General features: G+C 45.7%; 1 protein-coding gene across 8 annotated transcripts in view; it reads left to right on the top strand.

Moving 5' to 3' along the window:
• Positions 1-986: 986 nt before the first annotated feature.
• CFLAR (CASP8 and FADD like apoptosis regulator) overlaps positions 987-16,828 on the top strand; it is a 41,517-nt gene continuing 25,675 nt past the window's right edge. Inside the window, exons 1-4 of one of the 8 annotated variants that reach the window (XM_032278679.1) lie at positions 2,134-3,705; positions 4,785-4,860; positions 10,736-11,155; positions 15,006-15,111. In XM_032278679.1, coding sequence (XP_032134570.1) covers positions 10,875-11,155; positions 15,006-15,111 — 387 coding nt within the window. In that variant the 5' untranslated portion in view covers positions 2,134-3,705; positions 4,785-4,860; positions 10,736-10,874. The other 7 variants (XM_032278680.1, XM_032278684.1, XM_032278683.1 and 4 more) reach the window with 7 other exon arrangements.

Below are 16,828 nucleotides of genomic sequence, written 5' to 3'. Positions count from 1 at the left end.
GTGTCTCAGCACTCCACCCAACGCAGAGCCTCTGGATGGATGAAGGAATGTCCCGCCTCTCCACCACACTCCCCCACACTCCCCCAGGATCTAGCTTCAGCATCAGGTAATTAGGGGCAAAATGAGAAATGCTGACATGCTGGTCTCTTACTGGGAAGAGAGAGGTTCTTGGTTGCAGCAGTCTGGAGTGGAGTCTGTCTTGCTGAACAAAGGGAGAGGTTTGGTTTAAATACCACACACTGGCATTCTGATGCAAGAGTTTTCATAGATTTTTAAAAACAGATGTTTCTTCATTTGCTGTTTGCCCTTAGGGCCATTTCGGAGGCTTTAAATGGTTAATGGTTGTTTGTTGTTTTAAATAATTTTCAGTTTCACTAGGGGTGAGTCCCGAACTCTTCCTGCCATCCTGGGGTTAGTTTCTCTTGGTATTTGATTCATCACCTTTCCTGTAAGTTTAAAATTATTTCAAGAAAAGTTAAAGCTCTTTAAGAATCACAATAAAGTAGTTATTAGGAATAAATAAAAACGTAGTGGGGCGCGGTGGCTTACGCCTGTAATCCCAGCACTTTGGGAGGCCGGCGTGAGAGAGGATCACTTAAGGCCAGGAGTTGGAGACCAGCCTGGCCAACATGGTGAAACTCCATCTCTACTAAAAAAAAAAAAAAAAAAAAAAAATTAGCCGCGCTTGGTGGCCTGCACCTGTGGTCCCAGCTACTCGGGAGGCTGAGGTGGCTGGATGGCTTGAGCGCGGGAAGTCGAGGCTGCAGTGAGCAGTGATGGCTCCACTGCCCTCTAGCCTGGGCGACAGAGCGAGACCCTGTCTCAAGAAGAAAAACAAGAAAACCACACACACACACACACGCGCGCGCGCAAAACACCAAAAAACAAAAAAACTACAAAGCTCGTTCAAGTCTGCTATGACTCCCAGACATGAATCATAAACACTCGCAGCGTTTACGCGTAACGCGTGCAATTTGTGTCGACATCCGCGGTTGCCGAATACACAAGCCACAGCAAGAAACAGCCAGCTGGCGGCCTCACAGACGACTCAAAAGGACTCCCGGGGATAGGGGTGGGGACTCGGTCTAACACAGTGAGTGCCGGCGATTGGACTTTTGTCCAGTAACAGCTGAGACAAAGTCCAGGGCTATCCAAGGACCACGGGAGGGGGTGGGGCGTGGAAGGGAAACGCCACGAACAGCTATCGCCCAGCAGCACCAAGTCCGCTTCCAGGCTTTCGGTTTCTTTGCCTCCATCTTGCGTGCGCCTGCCGGGAGTCTGACGGAGCGAAGGCTGAGGTGGCAGCGGCAGGAGAGTCCGGCCGCGACAGGACGGTACGTGTCCCGCGTTCGACCCCGCGCCGCAGGCGCGGGAGCTGTGCCACTTCCGGAGCCCAGACTCCTGGCTCTGCCTCAGCGTTGCAGCAGGCCCAGCGCCGCCGCGCACCGGGGTCCCACCCCTGGCAGTTCCTCACAGCCCCACGCTCCGGGAAACCGCAGGTGGTTTCTCGTAGTGGCCAGGAGAATAGGGGGGGCTTCTCGAACCGACTGAGGTTTTGTTTTTTCTCGCATTTTTTTTTTTTTGAGAGGGAATCTCGCCCTGTCGCCCAGGCTGGCGATCAATGATGCGATCTCGGCTCACTGCAACCTCCGCTTCCCGAATTCAAGCGATTGTCCTGCCTCGAGTACCTGGCGCGCTACCACACCCGGAAAATTTTTTGTATCTTTAGTAGAGACGGGGTTTCACTATGTTGGCCAGGGTGGTCCCGAATTCCTGACCTCGTGATCCGCCCGCCTCGGCCTACCAGAGTGCTGGGATTACAGGCGTGAGCCACCGCGCCCAGCCAGCCTGAGTCACTTTTGTAGATTGCTTATTTGTTTACTGCGGGCACAGCGCTGGGCGGAACGCCCCCTCTTCCGCTTCCGCCCCGCTCGGAGCCGCGTCACCCCTGCTACACGCAACGGCGCCCCGGATTCCCAGAAACGGGCGATCTGGGCCATTGAGGTCCTAGCTGCACGCCGACTGACCAGATCCACCGGAAATAACCCTTGGCCAACTCTGGCCACCCCCTGCAGCCGCAGCCCCAGAGGCCACTCGCGAGCTTCGGTGGCGGCTCCTCAGCGTCGTGTAAACTTTGCTTTAGATGATCTTAAGAGTTCAGTTCTTGGGGTGAACTGTTGAGAAGATTGGCCGTTTTCTTTTCAAAAGTTGTTGAGAATGTGGACTTTCCCAAAGGTTGTGTGTGCGCGCGCTCGACCTCACCCAGGGGGAGCCGCCGCCCGGGCGGGAATTTCACAGTAGCGTGGTCAGGGCAGTTATTTTCCAGAGCAGTTTAATGTCTATTTTGCCCAATTGCAAGGAAAGCTTACCTTGGAAAAGCTGAGAATGTTTGACTGATGAAATTTTTAGAGCCATAAAATGAACCTGTTTCTGCCACTCTTCCACCCTTTCAAAAGGACTGGGAAATGTAAAATGGCTTCAGGATGTTCTTGCTTGAGGGTGTCCGGATTTGGACAGAAGGCCACTTTCTTTTAATATTAGCAGTGCCACACAATAGAAGAACAAAGACCACTGAAATTCAGAATCAGTTTTTGGCTCCATGGAGCAGGAAGTAAATTCAAGGACGCCAGAGATTATGCGAATATTTTAATTGGTTGACATTTGAAATTTGTTCTTAAGCGAGTGAACCCAATAGGGGGATAGCGTATGAAAAGCTTTTAGGACAACGGCAGACGGCGATAATCTAGAACTGAGAGGGGCCTCTGAAAGGTTTGACCTGCTTTAGATAGAGATTTCAGATAAGAGGAACGGAGTTTTGACCCTTTTAGGTTGGTGGTTCCCCTAAATAACCTTACAAAAGTTTCGCTGAACGAAAAAAACTTGGCTCAACTCCAAGATCTAAACAAAAAACACTGGGTTGAAAAGGGAATTTTGAATGTTTACCGTTTGCTTTATATAAATTTTCTTGTTTTGTTAATACTTGTTTTACTTACAGTTTTTGGGTTACATGTCCTGGTTAAAACCTTTCTTTAGCGACTTGGTTTTACGTTTCGGTTTGTAACTGACATTTGATCTTCTTTTAACGCAGTATTACTTGCTTCCTTATACCGGTTTCCCAGGTGAAACCATTTGCAGGGTCTTGGGTTTCCCCCTCCCCCCGAAAGTCTTGCGCGACCCAGGGTGGGCAGAATAGCATGCAGTTTTTCGAGTCTTGGTTAGGGGCTTCCAGGAAGCTGAAGCGGAAATTGCCTAGGCCCCTGGGGCGTCGGAGGTCCTACCGCAGCTCCCCGTTGGTGGTGGGGGCGCTGCGGCGGTGCCTACTCAGTCCTGGTGGGGCCGCACTTAACTTTCCTGAGATATGCATAAGCCGTTTGACCACCCAGAGACACGCGTGTGGGCCTGTGCAGTTTCAGCTGCACGGGGGCGGGGAATTCTGTAGACAGGATTCGAGAATTCACGTCTTCTGTGATAACGTGTCACTGGTGGGCGCCGTGGATTAGGTGCGAAGGCGCTCACAGGCAGAAGTTTTGGACTCCCGCCGGCGAGGCCACCTGTTGATGCATTTGATTTCTGTCCCTGTTCCTTGTCCCATCTGGAGCATTTCCAATTCCAGTTTTGTGGAGCGGCAGGTCGGAGCTTGTCCGGCGAGGGTGGGAGTTGGTCCCGGCGGAGATCCTGTAGGAAGAGCCGGCTCCTTGCCCGGGCGTGAGTAGACCGAGAATCCTGCCTGACCCCCACCCCTGGGCTGTTGTTGCTCTGGGCTCCTGGGACGTCTGGGCACTGTCCCCCATACCGGCAGAAAAGGATTGAGTCCTCGCTTCCGGCCCTAGGTCGAGGCTCTGGAGCATTCACAACACTCAGAGGCGTGTTGCTCTTTCAAATACCAGGAATGGACTCTGGGGACTCTTGGAGTCTGGTTATTTCTTCCCTGTAGAGCCCCAGGGGCTAATTAAACTCATGTTTATGGACTGCAATGCCTCTTTGCCTTTAATTCAGTATAATCCCACCAACATTTATTGAGTTTATCTGGGCCAGGCAGAGTTCTGGGTGCCGAGGACATAGAAATGGATCTAAACTTGCTTCTTGTCCCCATAATCCCAAAATATGGTTGAGGAGGACTCAGAAAAGTTACCTACACAGGTCACTTCAAGTCAAGGCAGTTTGGACAAGAGCAACTGACAGCCTGACTGGAGGAAGCCTGTGGGCCAGGGTAGGGCCGTTATGATAACGTGGGCTCTTTTTGTTTGTTTTGTCTTTTTAATTTTTTTTTTAGACAGAGTATCACTCTGTCACCAGGCTGGAGTACAGTGGCGCGATCTCGGCTCACTGCAACCTCCGACTCCTGGGTTCAAGTGATTCTCCTCTTTAATGCATGTTTTTAGCCACTGATATGTAATAATGGTTGGTAACATCCCAAGTTGGGATGCATATAGGCTTTAACCTCAGTTCATGATCTTCTAGACTATGTTTGAGTATGTATCTACAGTTATTACAGAAATCAGGGACCACAAGATGATTTATTATTACACATCCTTATTTAAATATTTTGAAGGGGGCATAAAATGACATTTCATGCACTATCTTAGGTTTAAAATGCCCACAGATGGGGCAGGAAAAATGGGGTCATCATATTATCTGTTTGAATTGCTATACAAACAGCCAACATCCATAGGTTCTGCACACCAATGGAGGAGGAAGGTGAATTATGTTCAGGATGAATGTACAAAACTTCTGTGAGATGGCCACATTCTACCTTACCCAGAATTGTGCAACTCTTCTTTTAGAAACTTCTGGGTGACACTTTGAAGTGTTTCATGTTCATATCACCACTGGGGCTTCCCAGACGCCTGAAAGTCCCAGGTATGCATGCTACTTTCTGCAGCTGGCAAGACAGGTTCCTCCATTGCTGCTCAGTTTTGTGGGTTGCTAAGAAATGACATTTGCATTTAATGAGCCATGGCTCATTGGACATGACATGTTTTGTGCCATACTATGACCTTGCTTCAGATAGAGAAGCAGTGCAAAGAAGGGAATGTTAAGTATGTCCTTGGGTGGCTTAGCTGGTCATGCTGGATGCTTTGCTACTGATTACAAGGAACATTATGTGCTTTTGTTACCAGATAGTTTGGAGGCAGCGTTGTGTTCTGTGAGAAAGGTTGAGAAGCCTGACTAAGCTTAACTGATTTGCTGACACCTGGTTAGGGCTAAGGCTGGGTGCCAGCGAGGTGTGTTAAGTGCTTTAATAGAGGTATTTTGTTTTGTGTAGTTTTTCGAGATGGAGTTTCACTCTTGTTGCTCAGGCTGGAGTGCAGTGGCGAAATCTCAGCTCATTGCAACCTCCACTTCCCAGGCTCAAGAGATTCTGGTGCCTCAGCCCCCTGGGTAGCTGGAATTACAAGCATGCGCCACAATGCCCAGCTAGTTTTTGTATTTTTTAGTAGAGACAGGGTTTTGCCATGTTGACCAGGCTGGTCTTGAACTCCTGGCCTCAAGTGATCCGCTCGCCTTGGCCTCCCAAAGTGCTGGGAATACAGGTGTGAACCACTGCCCCTGGCCAGTTCAAGCATGAACTTTAGAAAGTTCGCTTAGGTAGAAGGTAGATTTGGAGAGCGTAAGGTCAGAAGCAGGGGGAACAGAAAGGCCAAAGGAACAAGTCTGGATGAGAGATTGATGGTAGGGAACACCAGCACTTAAGGCACAGGTGCAGAAAGAGAATGCTGAAGAGTAGGAGGAAGTTAGAGAGGGTCTGTGTAGGATATAGCAGTGTGAGCTCAGCCAAGGGAGAAGAGTTTCAAGGAGGGATTAATTAGCAGTGTCAGCTGGAGTAGAGCAGTCAGATGAAAGAGGTCTTCTAAGTTTTTGGATGTGGCAACTAGGTCACCAGGCCTCAACATAAGCTGTGTCATCAGGGCTGGGATACTAGTGGGGGCAAGTGGGGCACTCGCTTTGGGTTCATTTAAGGGGGTGGTCAAAAAGTCAGTAATCAAGATAGGTAATATTTTAATGCAATTTTTTTTTTTCTTTTTTTGAGACAGAGCCTCACTCTGTTGCCAGGTGCCAGGCTGGAGTGCGGTGTCAAGATCTTGGCTCACTGCAACCTCTGCCTCCTGGGTTCAAGCAATTCTCCTGCCTCAGCCTCCCAGGTAGCTGGGACTACAGGCGTGCACCACCATGCCCAGCTAATTTTTGTATTTTAGTAGAAAGGGGGTTTCACCATATTGGCCAGGGTGGTCTCGATCTCTTGACCTTGTGATCCACCCGCCTCGGCCTCCCAAAGTGCTGGGATTATTTAATGCAATATTTTAAAAAATAGACATAAATGCCAAAAAAGCTATAATGAACAAAATATCAACATTTTAAAGAAAGACAGCATCAGTATTACTGATTGTCCCTTTTGCCTCAGATTCCAGTATGGCTCAGGACTGAGTGTCGCTGTGTAGTGGAGATGGTGGGATGAGGGGATCCAGGTGGAGGCATATTGAGGAGTGAATTGTGGGTGAACAAACTGAAGCACTGAGTACAGACTGTTTCTTCACAAGGTCCCTGCTTTATGTGAAAGGGAATAAAGTGAAAGGATGAGGTCTAGAGGACCCTCCGTCTTTTATGAGGGTTTTGGTTTTATTTATTTTTTAAGATGGAAGAGACTTGTACATGTTTATGAGCTGTGAGGAGCTGTCTCTGGAGGCAGGGAGAGGATGATGAGAGTAGACATAGGGGCTTAGTAGAGACAGGAGGGAGGCTTAGCCCTAGGCAAGCAGAGGGACAGGAGGAACCGGCTGGGGCAGTGGAAAGGTGGAAGGTGGCAGGAGCTTGTGCCTAATACACATATGAGAAATGGCACTGGGGGTGGTATTGGGATGGAAGAGAGTGGTGGACGTTGGAGCACTTCTTGAAGGGTGTGGGAAAGGAGCTGACCAGGGTCTTCTTGTAAATGAAACTGCTGAGCAGCCAGTAGGGGCCCAGCTCAGGAAACTGCCAGGGTGTGGTGGTAAGATTATGGTATCTCTTTTCTCTTCCTTCAGAACTACATGCTACTCGAGGTGTAGGAGTGGTGGAAGCTCACTCTGTCTGAGGCAGGGGTGCTGAAGTGATCAACCATCCCTGTTTTCCTGGCACTGAGGCGTTTCCTGGGACTTGGTAACCCTAGATGTTGCAGGGCTGGCAGTCAGGAGGCAAAAAGGCGAGAGTTGAAAGTGCTGGCCAGAGTTTGCTGCATGTGCCTCCTGGGTTTTCACTGTCAGAGGGTCTTTGAGCTCAGTTCTAGTGGCAGCCTCCTGATCCTCACTTTCCTAGCTGAGGCAAGGTCGTTGCAGTATTCCCAGGAGTCTTTGTTAGAATCCCACACCCCAGGGCCTCTTCCTCCAGCCCTTCCAGCAGTTTTCTTAGTACCAGTATTAAGTGTAATTTCTACAAAAAACGCCTGGAGTATTTCTGTTTCCAGAATTGGATGCTCCTGTTAGCTAGTGTGTGAAAGATAACTCTGACTTGCCTAAGCTTTGTTGGCATTTTGAATAATAATTGGCAATGGTCTCATGACTTTGGCAAGAGAAATGAAACAGAAATTGGTCTCAGGTTTTCGTTGCTGTTGTTGTGAAGGTCAGGGACAGTTTGTACCATGGTGTAGGTGTGGAAAAGAAGGGGAGATATAGTCATTAAATTAGAATATGCTGTGAGGGGAGTTAAGGGGAATTCCTTTAAAATTCTAGAAAACACACACAGTTGCCAATTTTGTCTGGCTAGGGAAAGTGAACTGCTGAAAACAACAGAGGGAGAAATGAAATTAATGGAATCTTGATCAGTCAGGAGGATTGGATATTTGAAAGCAGGGAAGAAAAATAATTAGGCTTGGATATTCCTTTTGCCCTTCATCTGAGTAAGGTGATGGCAAGTGTCTCTTCAGAAGAATTGAATGGGACACTGAGTCTGGCATCTCAGGCAGGGTGTGGTGGGAAACTGAGCACAAGTCCTTTTACTGGGCTCTAAATAACACATTCATCTGGGTGTGGTGGCTCAAACACCTGTAATCTCAGCATTTTGGGAGGCTGAGGCAGGAGAATTGCTTGAGCCCAGGAATTCAAGACCAGCCTAAGCAACACAGTGGGACCCTTTTTTTTTTTTTTTTTTTTTTTACAAAAAACTGAAGACCTTATGAGCTTCCCTAGTCTAAGAGTAATTTGGCTTAGGCTTAAAAGAAACCCCAATAAAGTGATGATAATTTGGACCCCAGCCCTACCTCTCCCTAGTATGCTTTCCTTTCTCAAATGCCCACCACCTCTAGCCACAGTGAACTGCCCCCAACATCACCGCGTGCACACACACACACACACACACACATACACACACTGATATTTTGTTGCATCTGAGTGGGCTGGCTCCACACGGGATCTGTAGTTTCCTTTTGATATTTTCTCTCAATGTGCCAGATGCTACCACTGAGTAATCTAGAATTTGCTGCCAAACTCTACCTCCGTTAGCACAGTGGGAAGAATATGCCAGTGCTCTTGCTGAGTGTGCGTGACTGGCAGAAAGCAGTCATGGGTGTGATGGTTGGAAGAAACAAACTGAGCAGATAATGTTTTTTTAAATGATTATCTAATTTTGTTAACTCTTGGCATATTGTTGGTATTTAGGAATTACAAAAGTTAGAAGACTGTAAAAGTAGAGAATTAAGCATTTCATTTCTAGTAGTTCTGTTTGTTTTTTTTTCAAACATGTTAGTGAATTTGTATAATATCTCATTTCTTACTCTTGTGTTTAATGATTTTATTTTTGTGTCTATTTTATTTCTTCAGGGCATATACTTTTTAAATTTTTATTTATTTATTTATTTTGAGATGGAGTCTCGCTCTGTTACCAGGCTGGAGTGCAATGGTGCCATCTCAGCTCACTGCAACCTCCGCCTCCTGGATTCAAGCGATTCTCCTGCCTCAGCCTCCTGAATAGCTGGGATTACGGGTGCGCGCCACCATGCCCAGCTAAGTTTTGTATTTTTAGTAGAGATGGGGTTTCACCATGTTGGCCAGGTTGATCTTGATATCTTGACCTTGTGATCTGCCTGCCCTGGCCTTCCAAAGTACTGGGATTACAGGAGTGAGTCACCGTGCCCAGCCTGTGTATATAAATATTTTATAGTTTAATTTATAATAACAACTGTTGACAAAATTGTGACTACTAGTGAATATAATAGAAATTATCTTGACCTCCTTTTCAGGGAAGCTGATGGTGAGATTAAAGCACTGCTGGCTTGCGAGTATAGATTTGGGCTTTCCAGAACACATAAAAGTAGCATTTATCTTTCTGATTAAAAAAATGTAAAATAGTCTGAGCACCAACCAGTTTTTCCACTTTCATTGAGCAAATTTAATTTTAGTATATTTAACTTAGCAAATTTAATTTCTCCAGTTATTTACAAATAGTCATATTTAAGTGAAGTTTGAATGAATGGGCACACCCATTTCAAATTTCTAACCTATTTTTTTCCCCTTGTTCTCATATAAAACTTTTCTATGTAAGTGTTTTTATTTTAAGATACTTCATATCTTTTGTGGACTGATACCGTATGTAAATAAATAAATGGATTCAGTACTTCTTTCACTAAATACAGCTAGATAAATACATAAATATATTTGTACACAAATACAAAGCAACCATTAGCAATTTAGGGTTGGGGAGTGTTTCCACTTATTTTTTGTTAATAAATTTGATTGTAACCTAAAATATTGCCTTATAGGAACAGATAAAGAACACAAGAGCTGATTTAATGTAATTTTTCGCTATGAAACTTAGATAGGTTAGCAACTTAAATTTTGAAAAAAAATATGAGTTCCAATGGAAAGAGTTAAGAACACACCCATGTTGTACTGAAAAATGAAGAAAAGAAAAAAGATGAATAAATTAGTTTTTAAAAATAAGAACACACCCATGGCATGAGCTCCTTACCCCTCTCACCCAGCCCCATCCCAGGAGTGAGACCTTCCCCTAGATCCTCTATAACTTCTGATGTTCCACTGAGAACATCAGAAGCACTGATGGTAATTGCTGCCATGTAGCAGTGCATTGAGAGTCAGGTCCTCTGGCACCTACATGGGGCTCAGGGTATGAAGATGGGATCCAAACCTGACAACTTGGTGGCAGGTCCTGTGAGCATTCATGATGAAGTTGTGAAAAGGGCTTGGGGTCTAGGAGGATGGTAGCAGAGGTTTCTGCTTCCAGGTGTGAGTGAAGGGCTGTAGAAGAGCAACTAGGAATGAAGGAGTGACATAGGGACAGAAACTTTTCTCCACTGTTTGTTAAAGGCCACGTGGGTGGAGTCATTGAAGCGGAAGCTTTGCCCGGTGACACAAGTTTCCCTCGTTTAGTCATTGGGCTTTTCCCTCTTCCTCCTACCTCTTAGTTGTAATTTTTTATAACTGAGTAAACCTCTTAGTTTAATTTTTTCTGTAACATGCTTTACAACTTGATGAATTCTGAAAAAAGCATGTGGGGTTTCCTTTGAGATGATTTCATATGTTGCTTCATTTCCTTTACAATGTAGGTTTTCTTCTCTATCTTTTGGTTTTTGGATTAGTCTGAGTGTTTGGCCCTGTCTACCAAGGATCCCTTAATACAGACTTAACAATGTGACCTTAATCTACTTAGGTCAGGGAGACCAGCAAGAAAAGAAGAGCCCATACTTTCAATCTTAGGCATAACTTAGCTTGATAAAATTTTCAAAAAAATTCCCTTTTAACCACAGAACTCCTCCACTGGAAAGGATTCTGAAAGAAATGAAGTCATCCCTCAGAAATGAAGTTGACTACCTCCTGGCTTTCTGTTGACTGGCCTGGAGCTGTACTCCTGTAGACCCTTGTGAGCTCTCCTAGCCTAAGAGTAGGATGTCTGCTGAGGTCATCCATCAGGTTGAAGAAGCACTTGACACAGATGAGAAGGAGATGCTGCTCTTTTTGTGCCGGGATGTTGCTATAGATGTGGTTCCACCTAATGTCAGGGACCTTCTGGATATTTTACATGAAAGAGGTAAGCTGTCTCTCGTGAGCTTGGCTGAACTGCTCTACAGAGTGAGGCGATTTGACCTGCTCAAGCGGATCTTGAAAATGGACAGAAAAGCCGTGGAGGAACACCTGCTCAGGCACCCACACCTTATTTCGGACTACAGGTAATTCATCAACTCTTCCTGAGGCTGGATGGGTGGGAGGGAGTGAAGTATCTCAGACTTTACTGAATGGCAGAAACGAGAACACTAAGAAGTTCAGCCACTTTAATTTCTCTGCCCACTTATCCAACTGCCAGATGATGTCACTTCATTCCTGTGAACCCTTTAAATTCTTGAAACTTGCTTTCTTGTTTTTTTTCTTGAGACATCTGTTGCCCAGGCTTGAGTGCAGTGGTGCGTCTTAGCACACTGCAACCTCTGCCTCCCGGGTTCAGGCGATTCTCCTGCCTCAGCCTCCCAAGTAGCTGGGACTACAGGTGCGTGCCACCACAGCGGGCTGTTTGTGTGTGTGTGTGTGTGTGTGTGTGTGTGTGTGTGTATTTTTACTAGAGACAGGGTTTCACAATATTGGCCAGGCTGATCTTGAACTCCTGACCTCAAGTGATCCGGCTGCCTTGGCTTCCCAAAAAGCTGAGATTACAGGCATGAGCCACTGCCCCCAGCTGAAACATGCTTTCTCAAAGGAATTGGGATCATATGTAGGTAGAAGGGACAGGACAGATGATATGTGTTTGCCTGAAGGATAGAATGACAAGACATGAAGAAAGATAGGAACGATTAAAAGCTGGTCATTCTTGCCAGCCTCTGACAGTGTGAGATCTGCAAACCAGGTGCGGTGGCTCACGCCTGTAATCCCAGCACTTTGGGAGGCCGAGGCACAAGGATTACCTGAGTTTGAGACCAGTCTGGCCAACATAGTGAAGCCCTGTCTCTACTAAAAATACAAAAATAATTAGCTGGGTGTGATGTCATGTGCCTGTAATCCCAGCTACTCGGGAGGCTGAGGCAGGGGAATTGCTTGAACCCAGGAGGTGGAGGTTGCAGTGAACCGAGATTGTGCCGTTGCACTCCAGCTTGGGTAACGGAGTGTGACTCCGTTTCAAAAAAAAAAAATTTCTGTGAAGTCAGTCTTTGGTAATTTCTGGTACAAAGAAGGGAAATGACAAGTCTGACAGTGGTCTTCCTACCTTTGTAGAAACTCCATCATCCTTTCTGAATCCCCATTGGCCCTTCCCCTGCTGAGGAAGTTTATCAGGGTGGGCTGCCTTCCTGCGCTGCTGGAGAGCCTGAATTGAAAAATCTCCTCAGTTAACCAATCTAAGCCCCTTCAGTTCAAAGAGGAAATGACTACTGGAGTCCTCTTTAGTTCTGACAGTCTTTGGGTTGCTCCTTCGTCTTGCTCATACGTTAATGTCTTTAGAGGTTCAGAGGGGCAGGGAAGCTACTGAGAAAGGAAGATAACTTGTAACCTTAAGTTGATGTTTTCTTTTCTTTTTTTTTTTTTTTTTTTTTTGAGCAAAGTCTCGCCCTGTAGCCCAGACTGGAGTGCAGTGGTGCGATCTTGGCTCACTGTAACCTCTGCCTCTGGGTTTCAAGTGATTCTCCTGCTTCAGCCTGAGTAGCTGGGATTATAGGCGTGTGCCACTATGCCTAGCTAATTTTTGTATTTTTAGTAGAAACGGGGTTTCGCTGTATTGGCCAGGCTGGTCTTGAACTCCCAGCCTCAAGTGATCTGTGCTCCTTGGCCTCTCAAAGTGCTGCAATTATAGGTCTGAGCCATTGTGCCTAGCCGGTGTTTTTTCTCTCCACCACCAGCCTTTTATTATGTTGATAATGTCTATTTGGAGATGATATGTATTATCAAGAACTATACTAAAGAGAGCTGAAAGCAGTGTGGACTTTGGAAAGTATATGAGATTTGAAGTTGGTATAAGCCTGTTTCTTTTCTTTTTCTTTTTCTTTTTCTTTTTTTTGAGACAGGGTCTTGCTCTGTCACGGAGGCTGGAGTGCAGTGGTGTGATCATAGCTCACTGTAGCTGGAAGACCTGTTTCAAGCCTCAGATCTACAAGTTATGGGTCAGGCAGGCTGGGCCAATCACTAATCTTGTTGGGCCTTTGTTTTCCTACCTGTAAAGTGAAAAATAATAATACCCAACTTTATAAGGTGTAGTGAGCATCAGTTGTGATAATTTACTATGTGAAGTACTTTTTAAACTGTGAAGTATTCTACAGATACAAGGGATTATTATTGTTGTTGTTGTTTTTTATCTTCCACCTATTCAGACATCAGTTTTTTTGTTTGTTTGTTTTTGTTTTTTGTTTTTTTTTTAATTGAGATGGAGTGTTGCTCTGTCGCCCAGGCTGGAGTGTAGTGGCACGATCTTGGTTTACCACAGCCTCTACCTCCTGGGTTCAAGCGATTCTCCTGCCTCAGCCTCCCAAAGTGCCGAGATTACAGGCATGAGCCACTGAGCTCGGGCCAGCCATCAGTTTGAATGTCTAAACTTCAAACTTTCTGGGAGGCGCCAACTGGGTTTCAGTGAATAGAGTAGGGCAATCACTCCATTTCCCATTTCCTTGCTATGATGAGTGGAGATCCTTAGGCCCTCTGGGAAGAGAGGTGGGGCTATTCAAGGTGAGCGCTAGATTCATTTATTCATCTGGTCGAGTGGGCTTTGTTGCGTATTGGCATGTGCTAGATGTTTTGGTAAGCTCTAGGACAATATGAAAAATCCGCCATCCTCAAAAATCTGAGAGCCTAACTGGGAAAATGTCCTTGATGACAATGTCATGGTAACAATACTAACTACAAGGTGTCCTTAGGCGCTCCAGTAAACTGTGGTTGTTCGTTCTTAACGTCTACTTCCTGGGGTGAGGGGAGCAGGAAGTATATTGGTAGATCCAGCCACCACTGAGTCAGGAGAAGCTTTCTAGGCAAAAACACCTAAGTTCAGAATCCCTGTGATCTGGATGCCTGTACCCTTTAAGTTCAGAAGTGGGCTAGGATATCCCAGGTGTTTTTTCCCTTTAGCATTTTTTTTTTTTTGGAGACAGAGTCTCTCTCTGTTGCTTAGGCTGGAGTGCAGTGGTGCAGTCTTGGCTCACTGCAACCTCCGCCTGCCAGGTTCAAGTGATTCTCCTGCCTCAGCCTCCCAAGTAGCTGGGACTACAGGTGCCCATTACCACGCCCAGCTAATTTTTTTCGTATTTTTAGTAGAGACAGGGTTTCACCATGTTGGCCAGGATGGTGTCGATCTCTTTTTTTGTTTTTTTTTTTTTTTGAGATGGAGTTTCACTCTTGTTACCGAGGCTGGAGTGCAATGGCGCGATCTCAGCTCACCGCAACCTCCGCCTCCTGGGTTCAGGCAATTCTCCTGCCTCAACCTCCTGAGTAGCTGGGATTACAGGCATGCACCACCATGCCCAGCTAATGTTTTGTATTTTTAGTAGAGATGGGTTTCACCATGTTGACCAGGACAGTCTCGATCTCTTGAGCTCGTGATCCACCTGCCTTGGCCTCCCAAAGTGCTGGGATTATGGGCATGAGGCACCGCTCTAGGCTCCTTTAGCATTTTGCAATTCAAAGTATGGTCCTTGAATCAACATCATCTGAGAGCTTGTTAAACAGAGATGATAAGGCTACTTTGAATTCGATTTCTGTCTTTTATGTTAGTCATTTGGGTTCTTAAGTCATTTCACTATGACTTCTGGTGGGGGCTAGGGGATTCTTTAGGAAAGTTTCCATTAACTGAGTTGTTTTCAGAAGCTGTTAATTGGCAAAGGAGGTACCATCGTCTATTGAAAACGGGCAAGGATGAGTTTTCTTTTTTGAGTTCCCTTAAGATCTCTCCCTGGGGTGATCTAGGCTTGCTGTTTTATGAGAGAGGGACACATTCACCCAGGGGCAAGAACTAATATTTTAATAAATTATTGGCATAGGGAAGGCATGGGCTCTTGGAGTTGTCTTAGGACTGATGTCTGAATTAACTAAATGAACTTGTTTGGTTTGCAGAGTGCTGATGGCAGAGATCGGTGAGGATTTGGATAAATCTGATGTGTCGTCATTAATTTTCCTCATGAGGGATTACATGGGCCGAGGCAAGATAAACAAGGAGAAGGTGAGTTTTATTCTTTTGGTTCATGGTCCTAAGAGCTTGTGAGAAATGGGAGCTGCTTTTTTTTGATATATAGAGAGGGAAGCAGGCAGTCTGCCACCACTGTAGTGGGAGTCAAGACATCTCAAGTGGTTTTTAAATGATAACATTAATGAGAAGAGAATTGGTTTGTGAATTGAGAAGAAATAGGATAGTATCTCTGGTGTGGCCTTGGATGTTTCTTTCATCCTTTGATTTTATCCTTATTTTTGTAAAATTCATAGGCCTGGCTCATATGTGTTCCCCTCCCTGGTTTGACGGGGGTGTGGGGAGGACATTCCAGCTGCTTGTGCTGGGTAGAAACAGGAAGGAGGTGCTAGTCCGCTATTGTATTGTATCACTCCCCTACTGCCGTCTATTTCTCCTCAGCTGACTCAAGGTCAGTGTGTCAGTGTGGGGCCTAGACTGCATGTAGAAGTGGGGTGGGGGGAGGTTCTTGTGACTGATGGATCTGGGAAATGGTAAAAATAGAGATTTGGAGTTGAAAACCAGGTAGTGGCGAAGATCTCGGGGATGTCATGATTGCTAGAAAAATATTTAAAATCCATAGCTGGGTGCAGTGGCTCATACCTCTAATCCCAGCACTTTGGGAGCCCGAGGTGGGTGGATCACCTGAGGTCAGGAGTTCGAGATCAGCCTGGCTAACCTGGTGAAACTCCATCTCTACTAAAAATACAAAAAATTAGCTGGGCATGGTGGTGGGCACCCGTAATCCCGGTTACTTAGGAGGCTGAGGCAGGAGAATCACTTGAATCCAGGAGGTAGAGGTTGTAGTGAGCTGAGACAGTGGCATTGCACTCCAACCTGGATGACAAAGCAAGACTCTGTCTCAAAAAAAAAAAAAAAAAAAAAAAAAAAAAGAAAAAAAAAAGAAAGAGAAAAGAAAAAGAAAAATATGTAAACTCCAGTTGGCCCGGCCGGGCACAGTAGCTCATGCCTGTAATCCCAGCACTTTGGGAGTCCAAGCTGGGCAGATCACTGGAAGTCAGGAGTTTGAGATCAGCCTGGCCAACATGGTAAAACCCCATCTCTGCTAAAAATACAGAAGTTAACCGGGCTTGGTGGTGCATGCCTGTAATCCCAGCTACTTGGGAGGCTGAGGCAGAATTGCTTGAACCTGGGAGGCAGAGGTTGCAGTAAGCCAAGATTGTGCCACTGCACTCCAGCCAGGGCTATAGAGTGAGACTTCATCTCAGAAGAAAAAACAAAAACATTCCAGTTGGCCCTACATGGGAATGTTGACCTAATAACAGGCCAGGAAATGTTTGAGAACCTATTGTTTCCAAAATATGACAATAGGTCCTCAAAGTAGGCAGGCCAGTGCCTGCCTCAGAATTCAAATAAGTCATTGTTTGAGAATTTCCTCATGTTTCTAATGATTGTAGTTTTGTTTCTTAAGTCCCATCAAATGCAAAATGGGAAGGAAAATGAAACTAGAACTCCCTTTTTGGTTTCTCCTAGTAATTGTCTCTCCCAGTCGTTTATATATATTTAAATTATGATTATTGTTTCCTAAAATAAAGATAGCACTTCAGTAACCAAATGTTAAATGCAAAGGAAATAAACCCCATGGCAATGCTTGTTTCTGAAACATAGTTCGTTCATAATCCTTGTGGCCCAAGGTAAATGAATGGCCAAACACTCAAACCTTGTTGTAATTTTACTTCTCTATAACCTGCTG

Source organism: Sapajus apella, unplaced genomic scaffold, assembly GCF_009761245.1.
Source record: "Sapajus apella isolate SASKATOON/1434 unplaced genomic scaffold, GSC_monkey_1.0 scaffold10, whole genome shotgun sequence".
In the NCBI taxonomy this organism is placed as follows: domain Eukaryota; kingdom Metazoa; phylum Chordata; class Mammalia; order Primates; family Cebidae; genus Sapajus; species Sapajus apella.
The sequence above is the reverse complement of the archived record's forward strand: the minus strand, read 5'-3'. Positions and strand labels throughout refer to the sequence as shown.